The sequence below is a fragment of the Sturnira hondurensis genome, unplaced genomic scaffold (genome assembly GCF_014824575.4).
Source record: "Sturnira hondurensis isolate 20B ecotype Veracruz unplaced genomic scaffold, ASM1482457v3 Scaffold0011378, whole genome shotgun sequence".
NCBI classification, from domain to species: Eukaryota; Metazoa; Chordata; class Mammalia; order Chiroptera; family Phyllostomidae; genus Sturnira; species Sturnira hondurensis.
The window spans coordinates 6,757,373-6,779,015 of record NW_028084009.1 but is presented as its reverse complement, the minus strand read 5'-3'; the positions used below and the strand labels follow the sequence as shown (position 1 = coordinate 6,779,015).

At 60.6% G+C, this 21,643-nt stretch overlaps 2 protein-coding genes and 1 long non-coding RNA gene across 7 annotated transcripts; 2 read left to right on the top strand and 1 right to left on the bottom strand.

The window, feature by feature from the left end:
• Nucleotides 1–573: 573 nt before the first annotated feature.
• On the top strand, nucleotides 574–8,626 carry CTSZ (cathepsin Z). Its single transcript, XM_037059987.1, has 6 exons — nucleotides 574–731; nucleotides 1,058–1,221; nucleotides 4,903–5,082; nucleotides 6,678–6,828; nucleotides 7,072–7,234; nucleotides 8,035–8,626. The coding sequence occupies exons 1-6, from the start codon at nucleotides 574–576 to the stop codon at nucleotides 8,143–8,145; spliced, it is 927 nt and encodes a 308-aa protein (XP_036915882.1). The 3' UTR covers nucleotides 8,146–8,626.
• On the bottom strand, nucleotides 8,564–19,809 carry NELFCD (negative elongation factor complex member C/D). 5 transcript variants are annotated; one of them, XM_037059982.1, is made up of 15 exons: nucleotides 19,682–19,809; nucleotides 16,803–16,921; nucleotides 16,169–16,278; nucleotides 15,187–15,296; nucleotides 13,651–13,758; nucleotides 13,017–13,169; nucleotides 12,668–12,798; nucleotides 11,946–12,111; nucleotides 11,539–11,673; nucleotides 11,130–11,269; nucleotides 10,391–10,505; nucleotides 9,741–9,836; nucleotides 9,527–9,667; nucleotides 9,063–9,192; nucleotides 8,564–8,969 (listed from the first exon to the last, which is right to left on the bottom strand). In XM_037059982.1, exons 1-15 carry the CDS (start codon nucleotides 19,802–19,804, stop codon nucleotides 8,935–8,937), a joined length of 1,812 nt encoding a protein of 603 aa, XP_036915877.1. In that variant the 5' UTR covers nucleotides 19,805–19,809; the 3' UTR covers nucleotides 8,564–8,934. The 5 variants fall into 5 exon arrangements, with proteins under 5 accessions (XP_036915877.1, XP_036915879.1, XP_036915878.1 ...); XM_037059984.1 differs by having other exon boundaries at nucleotides 12,668–12,795; XM_037059983.1 differs by having other exon boundaries at nucleotides 16,803–16,918; nucleotides 19,682–19,808.
• LOC118996545 (uncharacterized) lies at nucleotides 15,426–16,148 on the top strand. The gene is made up of 2 exons (XR_005068512.1): nucleotides 15,426–15,505; nucleotides 15,680–16,148. It is a non-coding gene; the product is annotated as an uncharacterized LOC118996545 (long non-coding RNA).
• Nucleotides 19,810–21,643: the final 1,834 nt, after the last annotated feature.

Here is a 21,643-nt window from a genome sequence, read left to right as displayed (position 1 = left end):
AGCCTTTGGGGAGTGGGGTTCAGAAAGTCAGGCCAGGGCATAATTCTTGGGGTGCCCTGGCTTCCCTCCAGGATTTGGGAAGATCCCTGCCCTTTCCCAGGGACGCCTGGGCCCAGGTGGGTTGTGGGGACAGGGGTCCCAAGAATCCAAGGCTGGCGCATTTAGACCTTGCTGTCCGTACCCCACCCATGCCCCAAGGCCCCCGAAAATCTGACAAGGATGTATATGCTCAATGAAGCCACCAAGCCACATGGCTGGCGGCCAGTGGCCCGGTACGACCTGGGGTCTGGCTCTGAGCCCAGCGCGTGACCCCGGCTCAGGCCCCGCCCCCAACCCGGGGTGCGCGAGCTGCTGGCCCGGGGCAGACGCTGCTGGGGCTGCGGGGCGGGGCGGAGCCGGGGTCAAAGGGGGCAGAAGAGGGTGCCCCGCCCCCGGGGTGTGTCCGGGCACCCGCGCCACCACCTTAAGGGCCGGGCGGGGCCAGGGCCAGAGCGCTAGGACCGGCGAGGCGCGGGCAGAGGGTCCGGGCGCGGGATTGGAATCGGGACCCAGAGCAGGACAGGAGTGGAAGCCATGGCGTCGTCTGGGCCCGCGAGGCCGCCGCCGCCCCTGCTGCTGCTGCTGCTGCTGGTGCTGCCGGCGGGTGCGGCTCGGGCCGCCCTCCACTTCCGCCCGGGCCAGAGCTGCTACCGGCCCCTGCGCGGGGACCAGCTGTCCAACCTGGGGCGCAGGTCGGCGCCAGCTTGGGGGGGCTGGCCCATCCCCGGGGCTTCCCGTGCACCCCTGCCTCTTGGGCACCCTACCACCTCCTTGGGCCGCCCTGCCTCCCTTGACCTTTGAGGGCCAAATCCAGTTTTGGGGGTCTCTCTTCCCTTTCACATCCAAGGGAGCCTGGTATTTGGGGGGCTGGACACGTGTGAAATGGGCTCACATGGATGGAGCGCCCACTTGCCTTCCCTCTCATTTTGGGGGCGACACAGGCCCCTCAGGAGCCCTGTGTGTGCCCGAGGCCCAGAAGCACCCAGCACTGACTCTGTTGGTGGTGGCCTCTCCACAGGACATACCCACGACCTCATGAGTACCTGTCCCCATCGGATCTGCCCAAGAGCTGGGACTGGCGCAACGTGAATGGGGTCAACTATGCCAGTGTCACCAGGAACCAGCACATCCCCCAGTACTGCGGCTCCTGCTGGGCCCACGGCAGCACCAGCGCCATGGCGGGTAGGTGGGGTCCCACAGCCCCTCCACTGTGGGCCAGGGAGGCCTCTCCAGGCTGTCTCCTTGTCAGCACAGGGTGGCCACAGCCCAGGGTCCTGGGGCCTGTCATTCCGTGCCAGGACTCAGCCTGGACTGGGGGGTCTGAGCCCTCAGACCCAGGAGAGCTGGCCTGTGCCTGCCGCTGCCCCCCGCCTGTGCGGGGCCGAGGTGACCCTGGTGGGAGACCGTCGCACTGGGCAGGGGGGGCCTGCCTGGGGCCTGCAGGTGTAGGGCATCACCAGGACAGGAAGCCAGTGACAAGTGGGTGGCAGGTGCCTTCTCCATCCCCAAGCTTGTGGCCCCAGCCATTTGGGATGGAACCAAAATGCAAACTCAGGGGTGGAAATGAAGCCACTTTTCAGTCCCAGTTAACAGTGGAGGGTCACCTCCTGGCCTGGGCTTGGGGCGTCAAGCGAGACTTGTCCCCTGTCCTCATCTGGGCTGTAGCTGTGGACCAGGGAGGAAGGCTGGCCACCAAGGTCAGAACCCCTTGAGGCTGCGGGGCCTAGCCTTGGGAGAGGCAGTGGAGAGACCAGCCTGCAGCTTTACTCGGCCCCGGCTACCTACCCGGTGGCATATGGGAGGGGCTCCTTGTCCTCAGAGACAGTCCGGGGTTCCAGGGGCCTGCCTTGCACTGGAAGTCCCTTGGAGGAGGGACTCTCCCACTGGGAAGCTGCCCGGGGGGGCTGGGGACACTGTCTCCTCCCTGGCTTGGGCAGCTGACCGGGCAGGCCAGGGCCCAGAGTGGTGTCTGGCGGGGTCTCCCTGGTGGCCGTGCCCCATCTTTTTGGGGGGACTGGTGAGAACACCCCTAGGTGCTTCAGTGGACACCTGAGCCCTCAGGAAGGAGGGGGAAGGGGGCAGGGAGGCTGAGACCTCCAGCGAAGATGTGGGAACCCCCAGGGGAGCAGGGGAGGCCAGGAGATCGGCCGACAGCAGAGGTTTACCCCTCGGCCCAGGCAGGTGCCTCCAGTGGGCAGCTTCAAGGCAGAGGGTCGGGCCAGGCAGGATGGAACCTCACCCTTCCTCCTGGCCCTCTGGCCCTGGGCAGAGGAAGTGAAAGGGCCTGTGACTGCGATGGGAGGGGGCCCTGCCCCCAGGGAAGGGGCCTGGTGAAGTCTGGAAGGAGCTTAGATAGGGAGTCACATGCCCAGATTTGCATTTGTGAAAGCCTGGGGCCTGGAGGAGATCTCTGGGCCCTGGCGCTTCTCAGCTGGGTCAAGCGGCCATGGTTCTGGAGGGGAATTTCTCTCCTGGGTAGAGGACCGCTTCTCCTCAAACCTCTAACATCCCCCCTCCAAGTGGGGTTCTTCTTCCTCTTTCACTGAGAAAAGAGGACTTCCAGGGGCACCAGACCCGGCTGACATCCCACGCAGCTGGTCATAGTTTCTGCCTTCCCTCCGGTCCCTGGCACATGGGTCCCTGGGCTTGGACTCAGCCATCCCTGGAAACAGATGAGCAGGGGTGTGACCCCAGTCCACCTCCAGCCACCACCCCACTCCTCCGAGGAGGGGCGTCTGTGGTCCCAGCTTCCTCTTCTCCATTCTTGAGTCCACTGTGGCCTCGCTCTACAAAACACCAACCTTGCCCAAGTCCCCAGCAAGAGGCTGCCATGCGGCAGGTCCAGGGGTCAGTCCCGGGCCCCTCCTCCAGGGCTGGGCTTCATCACCTCTCCTCATAACCCTCACCCCCTCACCCCCTCACCCCCTTCTGCACTCCCTCACCCCCTTCTGCACTCCCTCACCCCCTTCTGCGTTCTCAGGGCTCCTTATTCTCCAAGGTCACTAATGAAGGTCAGGTTCCCCAGGACTGGGTCCTTGGCTCCACTTGACCCTCCCCCCCAAACTCCAGCTTTCCGCCCAGCTGCCCATTCTCCCTCCACTTGGCCACCTGACCCTCAAACCTCACTCGTTCAGACCTGAGCGACCCCCTCACCCCTGTGCACAAGAGAAGGCCGGGACCTCCAGAGAGCGTTGCTGGCTTAATTTGAGCCCAAACTGCAGTTCTTGGGAAGCGAGATCTCCAGTGCCCCAGGACAGTTTGTACAGCTTCTTTCATGTCTTTGGAGTTTGGGAGGGACCTGCAGAGGATTCCAGGGAGGTGAGACTGCAGGTCAGGATTCTGTTACCCGAGGGTTATAAGGGCTCTCTCACCGGAGGGTCTGAGAGGGGCATTGCAAAGGCGCCTTAACAAGGGACAGGGCGGGCCGAAGGCAAAGAGCAAGACTTACTCAAAAACTGACATCCCTGGGGCTTGTGTGCCCTCCATGACCTGCCCGGCTGGGAATTTATGATAAGCTCACCCCGTGAGGCTGTTTTCCACAGAACCCCATTTTCATCCACACCCCCAAACCCTGTCTTCTCGGTGCTCCCCAGCTGAGCTCGGTCAGAGAAAACGTCACCCTTCCCCTCACTCACTTCCCCAAAGGCTGAAGTCACGCCCCAATCTCTCTGTTCCATTCCCCTCGTGTGATCCTTCGGCAAACCTGGTCGATCCAAAATACCTTGCAGACTCCTCTGCTTCTTTTTATTTTTTAATTTTTATTTATTGCATTTAGAGAAAGAGTAAAGGGGAGAGAGAGAGAGAGATGCTGACTTGGTGTTCCACTCGCTTATGCGTTCATTGGTTCATTTCTTGTATGTGCCTTGACCAGGGATCGAACCTGCATCTTGGTGTATGAGGATGACGCTCTAACCAGCTGAGCCACCCAGCCAGGGCATTTCCTCTGCTTCTTGCCACCCCCAGCCTGAAGCACCCCTTCCCTGCACCCTCACGCGCAGCACCTGGCCTGGTCCGAGAGCTGCTGGACTGGTCTCCCCGCCGTCCAGTCACAGACAGCAGACTGAGCCTGGTCAAAGCCAGGTCGGGTCATGTTTCTGTTCTGCTTGAAACCCTCTAAGATTTCACACAGATAAAAGACAAACTCCTTCCTGCACCTGCAGAGCTTCCTATTCCGTGCAGGGACCCCAGGTGGAGGCTGGAGCACGGTGTGGGGGTGCTTCTCAGGCCAGGACCCTGCTCCCTGGACCTTCCCTCCCAGGGGTGGCACCCCTGGGAGGTCCTCGGCCACCCTCTGTACATGTAGCCGCCCCCGCCCAGGACTCTGCCACATCTTTTCCTGGAATCTGCACCCTTCATGCTTGCACACTGATTGTCCTTTGTCCCCCACCCCACAGACCTCGTTGGCCAGCAGCTTTTGTCTGGAGGAGGAGCAGGGCTGCCCAGAGGGGTCTCCAAGCCCAGCTGCTCGATGCAATGGCTTCTGGGGGGTGGGTATAGGAAAGTGAAAGGAGGCCCTGAGGGAGCACCTGGCGGTCATCCCAGGACCCTCCCTCTGCACCCCCAGCCCCATGACCCAGGGCACAGTTCCCTCGGGGACAGGGTCCCTGCCAGCCTCTCCGAGGGAGCTGAGGGCCTGCTGGCGCACTGCCAGGGAGTCCTGGGCTACACGTGATCGAGGAGGTGCCCGCCTGTCTGTGCCCCTCAGCAGGCACCTGCACCCACAGCTCGAGGCCTGGCTTCGCCCTGCCCTCAGGGCTCTTCCATGGGGGCGATGAGCAAATGAGGCAGTGGCAGGGGAGGGCCGGGGTGACCGCCCTGCAGAGTGGCCGGGCCGGGTGCTGACTCCGTGGGTGCCGCTGGCAGATCGCATCAACATCAAGAGGAAGGGGGCGTGGCCCTCCACCCTTCTGTCCGTGCAGCACGTCCTGGACTGCGCCAAGGCCGGCTCCTGCGAGGGCGGTAACGACATGCAGGTGTGGGCCTACGCACACGAGCACGGCATCCCCGACGAGACCTGCAACAACTACCAGGCCAAGGACCAGGGTAGGCCTCGCCACCCCCCCCAGGGAAAGGGCCGGCCGGGCCTGGTGCTGGGGGAGGCCTGGGCCCTGTAGGTTGGGGGAGCAGGGAGCTGGAGCCCTGAGTCCTTGTTCAGGCCAGCTGTGGAGGTGTCCTGTGGCCAGGGCTGGCCATGGTCTGGGGTTCTGATATGTTGGCTTCCTGGTGGTTTTATGGGCCTTTGTGAAAGGGGCACAGGTGGCAGTTACCTAGGGACCAGTCAGTTTTCTGGGATCCAGGTGCCCGGCTGGAAGGACATGGGGGGGGGGGCCTGGTTCCCGCCTCCCGACCCTGGCCAGAGTACACTCAGGTGGAGCTCAGAGGCCCTGCATGGACCACAGCCCCAGGCTGGCTCGAAATCCCTGAGGTTGGCACATTCCTTTCAGGCTGCTGCCCTTGGAAATGAAAGAAAAGGTCCAAAGGCCAAGCCCATAATTGGCAGTCTCCAGTCACCTGCCTCTGTGGGGTTCCCTCGAGGTTGGCACAGAGAGCTGGGGCCAGTTCCAGAGCCCTGCGAGACAGGCTGGAGGTGGGGGAGGCCAGGGGCTTTCCCTTCCCGCCCTCTCCTCCGCAAGGGAACGCCACCCCTGGGCCCTCTGGAACACACAACGGGCCCAGGTGCCCTCCGGTCCCCACGGCCCTCGGCCTGCCTCCTGGGCCGCACCGCCCAGCCTGGAAGAATTCCCACAGACTGCTGGTGCGAGTCTGGTTGAAGTGAATGCAGCGGGGGTCAGAGAGCCCAAGAGAGGGGCAGATGGAGGGAGGAGGGGTGACCACTAGGAACCAGGAATCAGGCCGGTCCTGGGGCCTCTCACCCTGCCCCGCTCAGCCCTGAGCTGGTCTCCTCGGGCCTTGGTGGCCCCTCGAACCCACCAGCGGGTGGGACGGGTCCATGGAGCTCAGAAGGAACCTGTTTGCAGTAGACAGGCTGGCCTTTGTATTAGTGAATGTGGCCACACATCTGGCACTTTCCAGTTGTGCTGGGCATTTGGTGACAGTGGGGTCACTTTAACCTTCTGGGGGTCAGTGCCCTGGTGAGGGGTCTGGGCTGCACCAGCAGACTGAGGGTCCGGGGGAGTGCAGGGAACGGGGGTCTGGGGTCTTACAGAGCTGGGGGCTGCATTTTTTTAAAAAGCCTAATTCTCGATAGGGGTCAGAAATTCTCGAAGCAGAGTCAGAAAGTGCTATTTTTTCCAAATGATTGGCCCGTTCACTAGCCAGCAATAGAGTCATCTTATTAAGAGCTAATCATTTCATTACACTCTATCTTCTTCAGCTATGGAGGACTGGGAAAGGGCCCTTCTGGGCCCTTTTCTCCCCTCTCTGGGCCTTTAGAAGAAAAACAGCTGCCTTTTGAGTGCCTACTATGCGCTAATTAGCCGCCTCTCTCCACCAAGGCCCAAGAAGGGGCTTTTCACGTCTCCTTCGCAGCTGAAAGAGCAGCCGATTACACAGCACCTGACAGAGGGGCGGCACCTGGTACCCGTGCTGGTCAGGGAGCCGGACGGAGGGGGTCTGCGTGCTCGGCTCCATGCGGGGGCGGGGTCACGCAGACTCAACCCCCTGCCCCCGCTCCGCAGAGTGCAACAAGTTTAACCAGTGCGGCACGTGCACGGAGTTCAAGGAGTGCCTGCCCATCCAGAACTACACCCTGTGGAGGGTAGGCGACCACGGCTCCGTCTCCGGGCGGGAGAAGATGATGGCGGAGATCTACGCCAACGGCCCCATCAGGTGTGCCTCCGGGCCATGTCCGGTCCACTTATCCCCACGCTCCGCACACAACCGTCTCTGGAGTTTTCTCCCCAGGGGAAGGTGGCCGGACCGGTGGGCCCCTGGGTGGGGGGTGGAAAGGCCCCCAGGCCGCGGTGGGAGTGGTGGGGTGCAGGGGCGGGACCCCCAGCAGACTCCCCCGGCCCGAGTACCCTGGGTCGGATTTACTCTGACCGAAAGCACCGGCTCTTTGCGTGCTCCCAGCTGCGGCATAATGGCGACGGAGCAGATGGTTCGGTACACGGGGGGCATCTATGCCGAGTACCAGGAGCGGAGCTACATCAACCACGTCGTTTCCGTGGCGGGGTGGGGCGTCAGCGACGGGACCGAGTACTGGATCGTGCGGAACTCGTGGGGCGAACCGTGGGTAAGGCGATCCCGGCCCCCGCTCACACGCCGATGGGTCTGTGGGGTCTGTGGCTGGAAGTGCGCGGGGCAAGCACGGGGTCACGGGGTCACGGGGTCAGAGCGCAGAGCCGAGTGCGGCCCTCGCTGCCCTGCGCCGGCAGGGTGTTGGGGGGGGGGGGGCATCCTCTCCACCAGGTGCCAGGGCGGGACAGCCGGTCCTCCCTGCCCCCCAGGGTGACAACCAACCCTTTCCTGGAGGGAAACAGCCTCGCGGGGACTCGGCAGGGAAGTTTCAGTTTCCCAGCTTTGTCCCTGCACAGCCGTGCCATCCTTCCTCCTGCCAGGCTCAGCTCTGCTCAGTAACCCCACACCACGTGTTCAGAAACACTTTGGACTTCGTCCTAGATCCCGGGAGATGAATGAGTGCCAGAATTTAATTTCTAAGGCATAGTGGGGATCATTAATGGTCTAAGACATCGATGTTCATTATTATGAACTGGGGGGGGGGGGAGTGACTAATGTCGAGGTGATGAAAGGCCAGCATTTGGTATTAAGTGATTGCAAATGGGGATATTAATGGGCAGGTAAGTCATCTGGTCCAAAGCGGCCACATTCTGGTCACAAGGATGGGCTTCTGGCATGCCGGGCACGTTCACCAAGAGAAATAGTTCACACAGGGTGTTTGCAAGCAGGGGTCCTGTGCAGGAAAGGAAGGGGCAGTGGATGGTGGAGCCTGCGCTGGTGCTGGGGCGAGGGGGGGTCTGCATGCTGGGGGGGGGGCAGGGTGCTGACCAGCTGACCGAGCTCCCCTCCCCACAGGGCGAGCGGGGCTGGATGAGGATCGTGACCAGCACCTACAAGGACGGGAAGGGGGCGGACTACAACCTCGCCATCGAGGACGCCTGCACGTTCGGGGACCCCATTGTCTAAGGCGGGCGTCTGGGACGCGCAGTTCTCCAGGGAATGTCTCAAATGGAGACCAGAGGACCCTCGGCCCTGGGCTGGTGCTGCCGTGACCCAGAGGGACTGAGGGTGGGGGCACCAGGCGCCTGCCCAGAGGTGCATCTCAGACTGCGCGGACCGTCTGCCTGCCCGAGATGTGATTGAGAGACACTGGTTCCGTGTCCTCCCTTTTCTTTGATGGATGCGTTTTCTTTGGTATTTTCGCTTTGGCATCTGTGGTCTCTAAAGTATCATTTATCAGCAGTTGTTCTGTAACCTTGCATGAACTAGGGGGTGGGGGGCGGTGGGCCATGGCAGTTTCAAGTCGCCCCAGTGATGGATGAACATGGGACTCGAGGGAGGACGGCGCCCAAGCCTCCTTCCCACACAGAACAGCACCGGACTGGGGTCAACCCAACAAAAGGGCTTTATTTGTTCTTGGAAAATTAAAACAATTACGTAAAACCTCCACTAGTCAGGTTCTCGTGAGAAAACTTTAGTCATCTTTGCACGCGGTTTGCTGACGTGTCTCAGCCCCCTCTGGCCAGGGGCGCAGGCCCACCCATGTGGGGGACGAGTCCTGTGAACAGGCCTGATGAGGAGAGGGGCTGCTCAGAGGGGCAGTGCTCACGGGTCTCGCCGCCGTGTCCCTTTTCAGACGCCACCACCTCCCCCCAGACCGCAGTCCCAGGTGCCGACGGAGCCCCTCTGGTCTGAGAAGGGCTCGCCCTCCCCTGGTCTGGAAGGTTCTGCTTCAGCTCTGGAGGACGCTGCGAATCAGTTCACCAGGATGAAGTTGGATTTGCAGTGAGCTTTGACAGATGGAGGAAGGCAGTCACGGTTAGCCACGGGCGGTCACACAGCGACATTCATTACTGCAATAGAGGCACGCGCGCCCACCCTACCTATGAACTCCGCCACGGGGTCGTGTTCACCCTCAGTTTTAATGGTGCCCGCGATGCTGTCGTTTTCCAGGATGGGGAGGAAGAGCTGCACGAAGTCAGAGGTGTACGGAGGGGCTATGACGTCCAGCACCTGTGCGGGGGGAACAGCGGGCCACTCCTCCAGCCTGCCTGCGAGCGGCGTCCAGCCACAGGCGGATGAAATGCCAGTGGGTGTGGAGAAAACTGCCATCCCTCCCCACCCCCGCTTCTTGCCCCCCGGTGACAAGGGCCGTCTCCCACATTAAACGCCCACCTAGATGGCCCCGCAGGAGGGAGGTGCCCGGTGAACCAGTATCTGCGCCCCCAACCAGCATGGTTGTCAGAGCGCACCGTTCTCGGCGCGGTACAGACCGTGCGGATGAAACCAAAATGGGCACTGTCAGTGTCAACAGCATGAGGCGTGAAATAGGCGGTGGGCGGCTGACCTCGGTCACGAAGTAGCGGATGAGGGAAATGTCGGTGTCCAGCTTCTCCAGACACTTCCGGATATAACTGACCACGGGAAGCACGTAGCCCCGACTCAGCAGGTGGACCATCCTGTCCAGCAGGGTCTTCTTCAACTCAAGCTACGAGGGTGGACAAGGAGAAGGGGTCAGGCAGGCCCCCCACGTGGCGGCTCCCAGCCCCAGCCCCGCTCACCTGCTCCATCACGTCCAGCTGGGAGTGCTCGGTCTCGAAGAGCTTCACGAGCAGCTGCAGGACCTGGGGGTGCAGCAGCTGGTGGCAGGTGCTGATCTGCAAACAGGTTGAAGGCAGCCCCACTGAGCGCCAGGCCCAGGTCCCGGGTCCTTCTCCGCACACCGACTGACGGCCACGGTCACCGCCACCACCCACAGCTTCTCCCAACAGTCCCGACAGTGGTGGCCCTCGCATGCAGCCCAAGGCTGCTGGCTTCTGAGCCATCCTGTGTCCTTTCAGGGCCACCTGATTAAAAACTGAGATGTCTACACAGTCAATGAAATGAGTTCCCTAAAAGGAAAACCCATGTTTGGGCTAAAATGAGCAGCCTTAAGGAGCACATCTTCTGAACGCACTGAACAGGTGTGCCAGCAACACAGGCATGGGCAGGACAAGGCGCGGGCCTGGTGCAGCAGGTCCCCGAACGATGCTGCACTCAGCGCCGTTTCCCTGTGATGTGAATGGGAGCTGCAGGCACTGGACCCCAGTCCGGTCCATGTGCACCAGCCCGTGGTCGGCTCGGCGTGGCTCCTGTAACGTCACAGCGCCTGCAGGTGGCAGGCGTGGAGCAGGGACCCACTGCACGCTGTGTGCAGCCCTCTGGCCCCTACCTCGTCCAGCAGCGCCAGGTGCACCGGGGTGTGGTCTGTCTGCAGCTGGAAGTACCTCGGCTCTGACACGGTCCAGTCCACCCACTTCAGCACGCCCATCGCTACCACTGGGAACCTGCGGGATAAGGCACAACGCCGCCTCTCAGCAACACTTTCCAACAACAATCACCAAAACCAAACAAAGGCTTAAAAGACGGACAAGCTCAATCCACCCCGTCCGTTGTCTTCTACGCACTCTGAGAGGCACATGCAGCTACCAGTGCCTCTCGGGTTCTCAGGCCCCTGCTCCTCGTGGTGCAGTGCGACCACAGCCTGCAGGGAGCCGGGGTGGACGGCGCTCAAGCTCCCTGCTGTTCAGCAAAGCCTCTCCTTGTCCCACCAGAGCAGGTTATTGGGGAGGGACAGGTGCCCAGAGAACACCTCTCTGTCAGCTCCCCTAATGAGCTCTTACTGACTGGCCGGCATAACTGTTGGTCTCGCTTTTACTGGAAACATCAACAGACCCAGCTTTCCAAGTCACTTCGCAGTTCCGGCTGGTCTTCCAGCTGCTGGTCTGATCTGCGAACAGACTTGTCTGTCCGTCCAGCTGCCCCTGACATCACTCAGGCTGCTCTCACAGTCTGAGGTTCCCTGTCTGTGCTCCAATGAGGAAAATTAATGAGACAAGTATTTCCGGAGCTTTGATGGAGCCACGGCACCCCGCCCACGTGGTGCACTGGAGCCGCCCTGCCCCGCCCACCTGATGCACTGGTAGAGCGTGCTCAGCTCCGCCACCAGCTCCGAGGCCCCCTTGTTCTCGTTGCAGCACAGATTGTGCACGGTCTCCACTGCCTTGGACGTTGACTTCAGCTCATCCTTGTTGATGCTCACTCGCTTGTTCTGAAAGCACACGCCCTGGCAGTGAGCACGTGTGCCTGGTGGCTCGGGTGGCCTCCTGTGGGCCACGCTCTGTGCAGACCCCTCCCTGCTCCAAAGTCAGCAGTACGCCTACTGGTCCCCATCCCCGGACACGCCAGAGAGACCCTGAAGACCGAGGAGGCCGGGGTTTGTGGTCTAGGGAACAGACCCCATCCTTCAGTCCCACAAGCTCGGAGAGGGTGGGTGGCTTGTGCCCCAGAGTGGCCCTGCACCCTCAGAAGCGACAGCACCTTCTTCCAGGCCTCCACCACGCTGGCGGCGTAGGCCAGGATGTGGATGTACTTGTGCTTGTGGTCCTGGTTGATCCTGGCCCCGGGCTTGAAGAGCGACTGCATGAACAGGTCCAGGAAGGCGGGCACCCGGATCTGCGGACACACCACTTGTTGAGAAGGGATGCGGGAGAGGGAAGGCAGGTAAGTCCGCACGTGCTCGTGGCGGAGGGGGGCCCCATGCCGTGCTCTGCAGGTGCCTGGTGCCTGTAGGCTCCCCGTGGGAGGGAGCAGCGCCAGAGAGGCACGGGCACGTTTCGACAGGATTCACACTCACTGACTTGGGAGAATTAAGAGATGCACAGGCTCTCCACAGTCACCCTTCCCGTGGGGTGTCCACTTCACCACCGACGTGCAAAGCAACTTACCAGTTCCACCGGGGGCGGGTCCATGCTGGTGAACATCTTGAACAGGACCGTGATGTCAGCTGGGTTCAGGGCCCCTTTGGACAGCATGGCCCCCAGAGCCTGGCAGGCCCGTGGGTAGGAGGCAGCCGTGCCGAGTGCCAGCGTGATCTGACTGGCATCGTGGCCTCTGTGTGAGAACCAGCACCGGCCTGCCGTCAGGAGGCTGGGGCCGTCGCCAGCACCCTCCCTCCCTCCTTTTCCCTCGTCCGCTCTGACTTGTTGGGACGCCTGGTTTCCTATTGCTGCCTCTCGGGGTGCGCTGACCCACTGACCCACGGACACAGTGCTGGGAGCCCCAAGAGGGTTCCGATGCAGAGCCCTTCTCTGCAGGCTTTCTAGAGTGAGCCATGCCTTTGAAACACCTTGTTGGACTCCACTGGTAGAAATAATGACAGTAAGAGCCGATTTTGTCCTACGGTATGGACTACAATTTAACAGATTACCGAATAACTATTTCAAAACTATCGTTAACTGTGATCGGTAAGTCTCAGTTTATGAAAACCGAGGTCCATGAGCCCAGGAGGTTGAGCAGCCGTTGAGCACTTCACGAACACTTCAGGAAGCAAGTTCTGTACATGCTTCCGGCTGGCTCTGCGAAGGGCGGTCTGCCTACATGTCCCCACAGGGGGCCTAGGGTCGCGTGGGGCCCCAGCGGGATGGGGTGAGTCCCGATGCCACCTCACTTCTCTTGGGCGAAGCGCTGCACCTCTTGGGCGACCCTGCGCACAGCGGAGCCACCCTGCTCCTCCTGGGCCAGCACGGACATCATGGCCTGGGCGAACAGGTAGGTGTGCTCCCCGTGGCACGCCATCTTCTGGAAAACGGCAGGGGGTGCGGGTCACGGGGCAGCCAGGGCAGGTGACAGCGGGGGAGGGGGTGCGGGTCGAGGGGCAGGCCGCTCCGCACTCCTGCAGGAAGCCGGGGCCTGGGTGGGGCGGCAGGGTGGCACTCTCTAAAGGGCAAGGGCGCCTCACGTCTGACAACACGTGACCCCACCACCTCCTTCCCACCCGCGACGGACGAAGAACTTACCGCAAACTCCGGAAGGTTCTTCTCGAGATTCTCTTCACCCCCGTCCAAGATGGTGGCCAGGGAGGTGCGCAGCACCCTGGAGAACACCTCCAGCTGCTGGCAGGCGGTGGACACGCTGGTGATCTCCCCCTGGTAGCCGGCGTCAGAAATGAGCTGCGACGCGGAAACAGGAGCCAGACAGTGTGTCAGCGAGGAGTGACCACACCTGTTCTAGAAAGCCAGCTGCCACCAGGGTCCTTGGTGACATACAGCGAGCGAGCACTGGTCTGTCACAGGCATCACGCCCGCCCTCTGATCCTGGCTTTGCCTCTCGGAGGTTGGTGGCCCCACTAACTCCCAGCTCTGTTTGTCTGTGAGGTGACAGAAGACACAGGCCAGGTACCCCTAACACAACAGACTCCAGCAACCTGTTCTGCCAGACCCTGGAAGCAGCGGACATGGTGATCCGAAACACGGACACCCCTACACACTCTCCTTTCTCCACGTGAGACTCACTCACGTGAGGCAGTGAAGGCCTTTGCCAGAAAAGCAAATACGACCTCCCGAAGGAGAAAGACCACCCACACCGACAGAGCGAAACAGCCCTCGCTCGTCAACGCCTTTGTCCTTCCTCCGACTCTCGCCCTCTCCCCACCTTGACAGTGAAGTTGAGCATCAGACAGTCTGGATGAGCTTCAGCCAGCTTGTAGAAGAGGTCTCGCCACGTGGTGTGCGCGATCATCTGCTCTAGCCAGGCCGGGGTCTGCCAACGACAAAGCAACGGCCAGGGAAGAAATCCTGCTCCGGTGGAAGTGAAGGTCACGTCCAAACAACGACAGGGCACCCCAGTTGAGGAGCAGGGCCCTGGGAGTGCCCAGGTGTGCCTCTGAGGTCCCAGAGCTGCTGATGCCACTGGGCAGCTAAGGGGCAGGCCCCTGGGAGACCCAACTCCCATGCCCCATGGCATGCCAGGGCACTTCCTGGAGACCTCCAGGAGGCTCATGGAAGCATAAGCACAGTGGGGAAGCATCACACACACTGTGGCCTTGTGCTAAACCAGCTGTGTGTGTGCACCCAGAGAAGACGCCTTACACAGCATGGGTGTTGTGCCCCTCACCCCATGACGGGGTGTGGAGGGGGGCCTCNGGCCGGGGTCTGCCAACGACAAAGCAACGGCCAGGGAAGAAATCCTGCTCCGGTGGAAGTGAAGGTCACGTCCAAACAACGACAGGGCACCCCAGTTGAGGAGCAGGGCCCTGGGAGTGCCCAGGTGTGCCTCTGAGGTCCCAGAGCTGCTGATGCCACTGGGCAGCTAAGGGGCAGGCCCCTGGGAGACCCAACTCCCATGCCCCATGGCATGCCGGGGCACTTCCTGGAGACCTCCAGGAGGCTCATGGAAGCATAAGCACAGTGGGGAAGCATCACACACACTGTGGCCTTGTGCTAAACCAGCTGTGTGTGTGCGTGCACCCAGAGGAGAAGACGCCTTACACAGCATGGGTGTTGTGCCCCTCACCCCATGACGGGGTGTGGAGGGGGGCCTCCCAACTCTCCCACCAAGCGGCTGCCATAGCTGGGGCTGTGCTCCAACTCCCCCCAACCAGCCGCGCACCACGGCCGGGATCCCCGCTGGCTGCTCTGGGCCGACTAAGGGGCTGGCTCAGAGGGCAGCCCTGCTGCCAGGGGACATGGGCTCCAACAGCAGGTGACCATGGCTTGTAAAGACACCTCGGTGACGTCGCCGACACTTCCTGACCGCCGCAGTATCGTCCGGGACTCCTCTGCCCACTGCCCTTCTCTCCTCGTCTTCTGGGGCCCAACCCACGTCACGGCTCTGCGAGCCCCCTCCAGCCACCACCCCCTTCCACTGGTCTGTCCTCCAGAGTTCCCCGCACCAACCCCGGCCCAGCACCCACTTCTCTGAGGCCGCGGAGCCGGCAAGAAGTGGCCGCACCCCAGAGTTCGGGTGAGAAGAGTGGTGTGGGTCTGCTGCCCCCTCTCTGGAGCGAGGCGCCTGCCTGCCCCTCCTCCCCAGGCCGAGCGCGGCACCGACGCAATGCGTCTTCCGTCTCACACCCTGGCTCCCTCCCAGCTCACATTTCTGCGTGACACGCGGCGCCCCGCCGCACACGTGCAGTCGGCAGAAGGCCCCGGGAGCCGGTATTACCAGGAAAAGAAGAGGAGCCCTCACCTCCCCTTCTTCAGTGAAAATGGAGTCCGCTTTGCGGGGGTCGAAATGTTTGATCAGCAAACTCTTCAGGTGGTTTTCCACCGTCTCCTGCACCTGCACGGGCTCAACGCCTGAAAGACAGCGGCCGCCTCTCAGTGCGCCGCCCCGCCTGGGCCGGAGGTCTGCAGGGAGCCGCCATCACCTGAGGAGTCTGCGCCCTTACGAAAGTCCGTGTGAGTCAGAGCCAACAGGAAGAACCAAAGGAGCACAGAGCAGAACACACAGGGACGCTGTGCCCTCGTCTGTGTGGGCAGGACAGTGTCTTCAAAACCTCGCTAAGGTCGATTCCCACTCAGGGCACAGGCCTGGGTTGCAGGCCAGTTCCCGGCAGGGGCCAGTTCCCAGCAGGGGATGCATGAGAAGCAACCATACATTGATGTTTCTCTTCCTCTCTCCTTCCCTTCCCCTCTAAAGATAAATAAATAAAATATTTTTTTAAAAAAACCTCACTAAGGACAAGGACAAGCGACCCAAGCAGACAGGAGGAAGGAAAGGCACACCCTCCACAGGACAGAGGGCAGATGCCAGCCAGGAGAAGCCTGTGTGTCCACTCACGGTGGCAGCAATGAATGGATGCACTCAGTGATGTCACCTGCACTCAGCTCAGTGACTTACGATCAGGCTCTGCTGTGACATTAGCTAAAGGCCCCAGCCATGCTCAGATCTGCCGGGGCCACCCTTCGCTGCTGCTGCAGCACCCCTCTCGGAAGTGGCACACGGAGCACGCCTGCCCTCCCTGGAGCCCCTGGAGCCCCCGGAGCAGCCCTGTGTCCGAGAGTCAGAGACAAGGCAGAGCTGACGGAGACAACTAAGAGGTGTGGTCTGACTACTGGAGTCTTCAGACAAAGCCGCTTTCCGATTTATCAGCATTACAATGACCCAAAGGGCTTTAAAGATGGGGAGAGGTGACCAGCCAGGACAGGGCCCCCCCTCCAAGAAGCACCTGTCTGAATGAGCCACTCGGCCAGCAGGTTGACGGTCTGGGCCACGGCGGTGTAGTTCTCCGACAGGAGCTGGATGACATTCTCCGGAGACCCTCCTGCCTGGAAATACCTGGACCAGGTAACAGACACACTCTCACACCCACTGCACAGAGACAGGCAGGGGGACAGGTGACCACAGGGAAGTCGGTGAGGAGGGGGACAGGCCACTGAGATGTCTGCAGTGTGGGGGGCCCCCGAGACGCCGTGTGCCCTCACGTCACACCTCCCCTGCTCGCCCTTGTCCCCCTGCGGGCCCGCCACTGCCCCCCCCCCCACCCGGGAGCCCCGTGCACCTCTTCAGCGTGTTGAAGATGGAGGGCTCCATGATGTAGTCCCGCGTGGAGAACGTGCGCAGGCACTCCTGCTGGACCTCCGCGTCGTCCTCGCCCTCTGCGTACTCGTCCTCCTGCTGCTGGGGACACCACGGGTAGGGTCACTGTCTGCGGCCACAAACATCCTGTGGTNCCACTGAGATGTCTGCAGTGTGGGGGGCCCCCGAGACGCCGTGTGCCCTCACGTCACACCTCCCCTGCTCGCCCTTGTCCCCCTGCGGGCCCGCCACTGCCCCCCCCCCCACCCGGGAGCCCCGTGCACCTCTTCAGCGTGTTGAAGATGGAGGGCTCCATGATGTAGTCCCGTGTGGAGAACGTGCGCAGGCACTCCTGCTGGACCTCCGCGTCGTCCTCGCCCTCTGCGTACTCGTCCTCCTGCTGCTGGGGACACCACGGGTGGGGTCACTGTCTGCGGCCACAAACATCCTGTGGTCTCGCTTCGTAAATCTCCGTGACACTGTCCTTTCAGAAGTGCCCCACCTACGTCATCAGTGGGACTCCCAAGAACCTTAGGCAGCAGCTGGACATGTGATGCGTGGCTGAGAAAGTGGGACCTGCGGTCACAAGGAGTGGGCCTGCCCTGTGCTTTCCCCAGGGGACCTCGCCCCGCAGTCACATGAGCTACCTTGTTTGCAGGAACCCTCCCTGTGAACAAAGGTCATCAGCTCACTGACCCCCCTGTGGCTGTGTGAAGATCCACAAGCTAATTTTAGGAAAAGCCAGTACCTAACATTCAGTAAGAGTTCAGTAGTCGTTAGCTATTACTGCTTTATTTTTATTATTATTATTACTATTATTATTTTGTATGTCATCTCACGCTTTCCAACTGAGGCCATACAGTGATTCTCGAAGTCACACACCGCCCACCTGCTGTCAGAAAGGCAAGACACTGACTTGCCTTCGAACAGGAAGGCCTGGCTGCACCCCAGCCCCGCCCTGCACGGAGTCCTCCATGGGCCATCATGGACCTGTGAAGGAGGGGACAGCAGGGCCGACAGCCCCGCAGTTGGTCCAGCGCTCATGCTTCTGAACACTCACGACGCCCTGAGCCCTGTGCGCGTCACCAGGCACAGAGGGAAGTAGAAGACAGGGCATGTCTCTCCCCCAGGGGTTCACAAACTAGTCGCAAAGACCAACCTTTGTGCACCCAACTCAGAAGCTGTGGCCCAGGGCCATACCTAGCCAATCCTCCTCCTGTTTTTATAAATAAAATTTTACTGGAACAACACTCCCTTTCTTTCTTAATCCTTGCCTGAGGATATGTTTATTGCTGTGAGAAAGAGAAACATCAGTTGGTTGCACCCTGTACACATCCTGACTAAGGACTGAACCCACAACCCAGCTATGAGCCCTGACTGGGGACCGAACCTCCAGACTTTCGGTGTATGGGATGACACTCCAACCAACTGAGCCACCTGGCCATGGCAACACCCCCATTTTATAAAAACACAGTCTCTGTGGCTGCTTTCCCCCTATAACAGCACCTCAGGCCTTTAGAGACGTTTGCCTGTCCGTGGGGCCCGGGACCCTCTCTGAGATAGCCCTGAACAGGGGCCCGAACAAGGCTGTGAAGGGGGCTGGGTTCGCCTGGAGGGTTCCCCTGGGACCCCTGCTCTCCTTCTCCGTCTTTTCTTGGGCGGTGCCACCTCCCTGCCAATCAATCTTGAATTAAGTCTGGGTCCACGGATGGACAGATGGACAACCACCTCCCTCCCTCTCCAGACTCAAGTAAACTGCCCATGCTCATTTCCATTCAGACTGCGCCCCCCCACGCAATACTCCCAACTCATGCCATCCAAAACTGACCTTGACTTTTCCCTCTAACCAGGGTTGTCCAATTCACAGCCCTCGGGCCACATGTGGTCCAAGACAAAAATCATAAATTTACTTAAACCATCACGAGATTTCTTGTGACTACATGTTGCAATGTATTTAATGGTGGCCCAAGACAATTCTTCCAGTGTGGCCCAGAGACGCTGAAAGGCTGGACAGCCCTGCAAACAGATCTTTCCCCTGCAGCCCGTATTTCAGGAGAAGACTCCACATCTACCTGCTATCCCAAACCCACGAGCTCTGGCGTCCCACTCCATTTCTCCTCCCTCACTGTGCCTTCCCCTTGTGGGTCCCTGGGGCCCCTCTCACCATCTTCCCCTCCGTCCTCCATGCAAGCCTGGCTCCGCCTCCTCTGGCTTTCCATGTGGATGTCACCACAGTCCTCTGCATAAGCCACCAACCTGACATCTCCCTCCTGCTCAGAAGAAACACCTAAGCCCTCTCGCGCTCATGACCACCCAGGTGCTCATCTGGCCAGCCTCACCTCTCGCCACACCCATGGCCACACCCAGCTGTTGGCATTTCAGATGCTTTCAGCTCCTACCACGTGGGCTCCACGACACCCGTGGACATGGCCCCCAGTGAACAGGATGTGGGCCACACAAATGGTCCTACCACAGACTCCCAAATCCCAGCTCATGCCAAACCCCGGTCCCCGTTCTTGACGTTCGGTCCCTGCTCCAGGCAATCACAGTTAGGATGACAGTGGAGGGGGCATCTGGTCCACCCCAACCATCACGGGTGCCCCAGGAGGATCGTGACCAAAGCTCTCGCGTCCTGGGTGTTGACCAGCTCCGCCAGGCCTCCGGCAAAGGTGCGGGCTCACCACGGGGAGCTCAGCCTACCCAGCGAGGCATGGCCTAGTTGTTCCTGGGCATGCCCTGGTCCAATGCTCTCGGACCCAAAAACGCCCTGGGAATGCGCTGCAGCATTCTGGGGAGCATGCTCCCCACATCACCCCGCCACCAACTTCGTGTTATCTGGACCACATGGCTGACCGGCGGTTGGATACACTGGCAATAGGGACAAGGGGCCTGGGTCACTGAGCCTAGCACCGAGCCGGCCCCAGGCAGAGGTCAGTGGGTGGCCCCGTGCCGCAGCTGGGTGCCGCCCCTCGTCGCCACGCCCACACGTCGCAAGTGCAGGAGCGGCCCCGACGCCGCGTGCGTGACCCTGGCGGGCAGGGGGCGAGGGGCGGGCCTCGCAGGCTGGGGCTGGCAGATGGCGGGCTGCGGGGCGCGTTGTACTAGCATCACACGGTGACCGCGGGGCCGCCGCAGCGGGGGTGGGTCACCCGGTACCTCTTACCTGGCCGCCGTCAGCCTCGTCGCCCCATTCTGCCGCGCTCCCGAAGTAGTCTTCGTCCATGATGGCGCCCGGCGCGGCGCCCGCCATCCCGTCCGGCGAGCTAGCGCGCGGGGCAAGGCGCATGCGCACGGCCGAGCGGGAGAGCGCACGCGCGGCCCCGCGGCTCGATTCCCGCGGCCGCGCGCCTCAGCGGGAGGCTGGGACAAGGCAGGACCAGGAGGAAGGGGCGGGGCCAGGAGGAAGGGCAGGGCCAGGAGGAAGGGGCGGGGCAAAGGGAACTGCCCGAGGCAAGTTGATCCAGGTGCCCAGGGTCCAGTCGGAGTTGGGCGGGGTTCGAGCCATGGAACTTCCTGTATTGACCCAGGAGCACGGCCTGGCCGGAAGATCTGAACTAGACTTGTGCGTGGCCTGGGTTCCCGTCCATTCTCCTTCTCCCCTGCGACCTCCAGCCCTGAGAGCATCAGTTTCCTCATCAGACAGCTGGCCACCTACCAGGTCTGACTTACCAGTGTCTAGCGCCCATGAATATGTTTTAATTTTTTTTAATCAGAAGAAACATAACTTACAACAATGAGTGCAGCCTGGATCATAGTAGTATATGTATAACTGGTATAAAGAACTTAAAGAACTAATGGAGAATAATGTATAATTTAACTATTCCTTCATGAAGGGAGGGCCCACGAATGTCCTAAAGGAGCGTAGAGAAGAGGGCCCACCTGGTGCAGTAGCCGCTGAGTATAACTGACATGTTTTTTAAGCCTGCGCCATGGCCGCACCCCCTGCCCCGGGGGGCGGGGTGGGGGGACTACATTATACTGAGGGAGTAAATACAATAATGACGAAGGCTAGTGTTCTGAAATAACAGGAGAGAGTGACTTTGGGCAATAAGAGAAGGCTTCTCTGGGGCACATGACAAAGGGAGTCCAGCAAGCTGTGACCCACAGAGAACATTTTAGGACAAAGCTGTTTGCCACTTGTCTTTGGAACCCAAAGACCATTAAGCCTGGTCCCTGGCTGGCCAGGGAGAAGCCCAGATGAAGTGGACGAGGCAGGCAGGGCCAGATCCTGGCGGGGAGTTAGCTTTTGACTGAGGGCTTTTAGGAAGGAGTTAGAGCCCTGAGCGTGAGTGTGCACACAGCAGGTGCTCAGTAAGTATTGGTTACTGTGCCGAAGAAGCCATGTTTGGGGGGTTTGGTTTTGCTCGCTTTGAGGGAGTGGCAGGACCCTATCTGGGTGTGTGATGCCGTGTCCCATAGCTGATGGAAGCCTTACATCCGGGAGCCCGGAGACGGGAAAGGATGTTAGGCCTTCGTGAGAGTTAGCTGGGCTGAGCAGGGCAGCTGAGATGGAGGTTCAGTCCAGAGAATGAGGCAGTCTTAGCAGCAGCAGGGCCCACAGCAACCCGGGAGGAGGCTGAGAGCTGCAGCCTGCATTCAGGAATAGCACTCCACGGAGCTGGGAAGCCCAGGAGGAGGGCGGGTTTCTGCAGGAGACCATCATGAGTTCAGACAGGGACGCACAGAACTGCAGGTGCCGTCGTGAGCCCCCTGTGGAGATGTCTTGCAGGTGGCTGGAGGTGGAAGTCTGAGACTCTAGATTCAGTGCCTGAGTTCTAGCTTCCATTCACGGAATGAACTCGTGTCAAGTTAGCGAATGCCTCTGCTGAAGGCTTGTTTCGGGGTTCATTTTCACGTACGTCCTGAAACGGTGCAGAGAATGGATGGCTTTTAACCTCCTACCTCCTCTCCTCTTGGGTTTTCTTTTTTAAAATAGGGCCTGAATTGAAGGCAAATTAATATATGTATAACTAATTGCGTCTATTGAAGCAGGATTATTTAACTCACCTCTCCCTAGATGAAAAGGTTACTCATTAGATGAATTAACAAACAACCCCTAATGAAAACATTACTTTGGGTAAATCACAATGATTTAGCATAATTGTGTCCAGAGGTCTCATCTCCT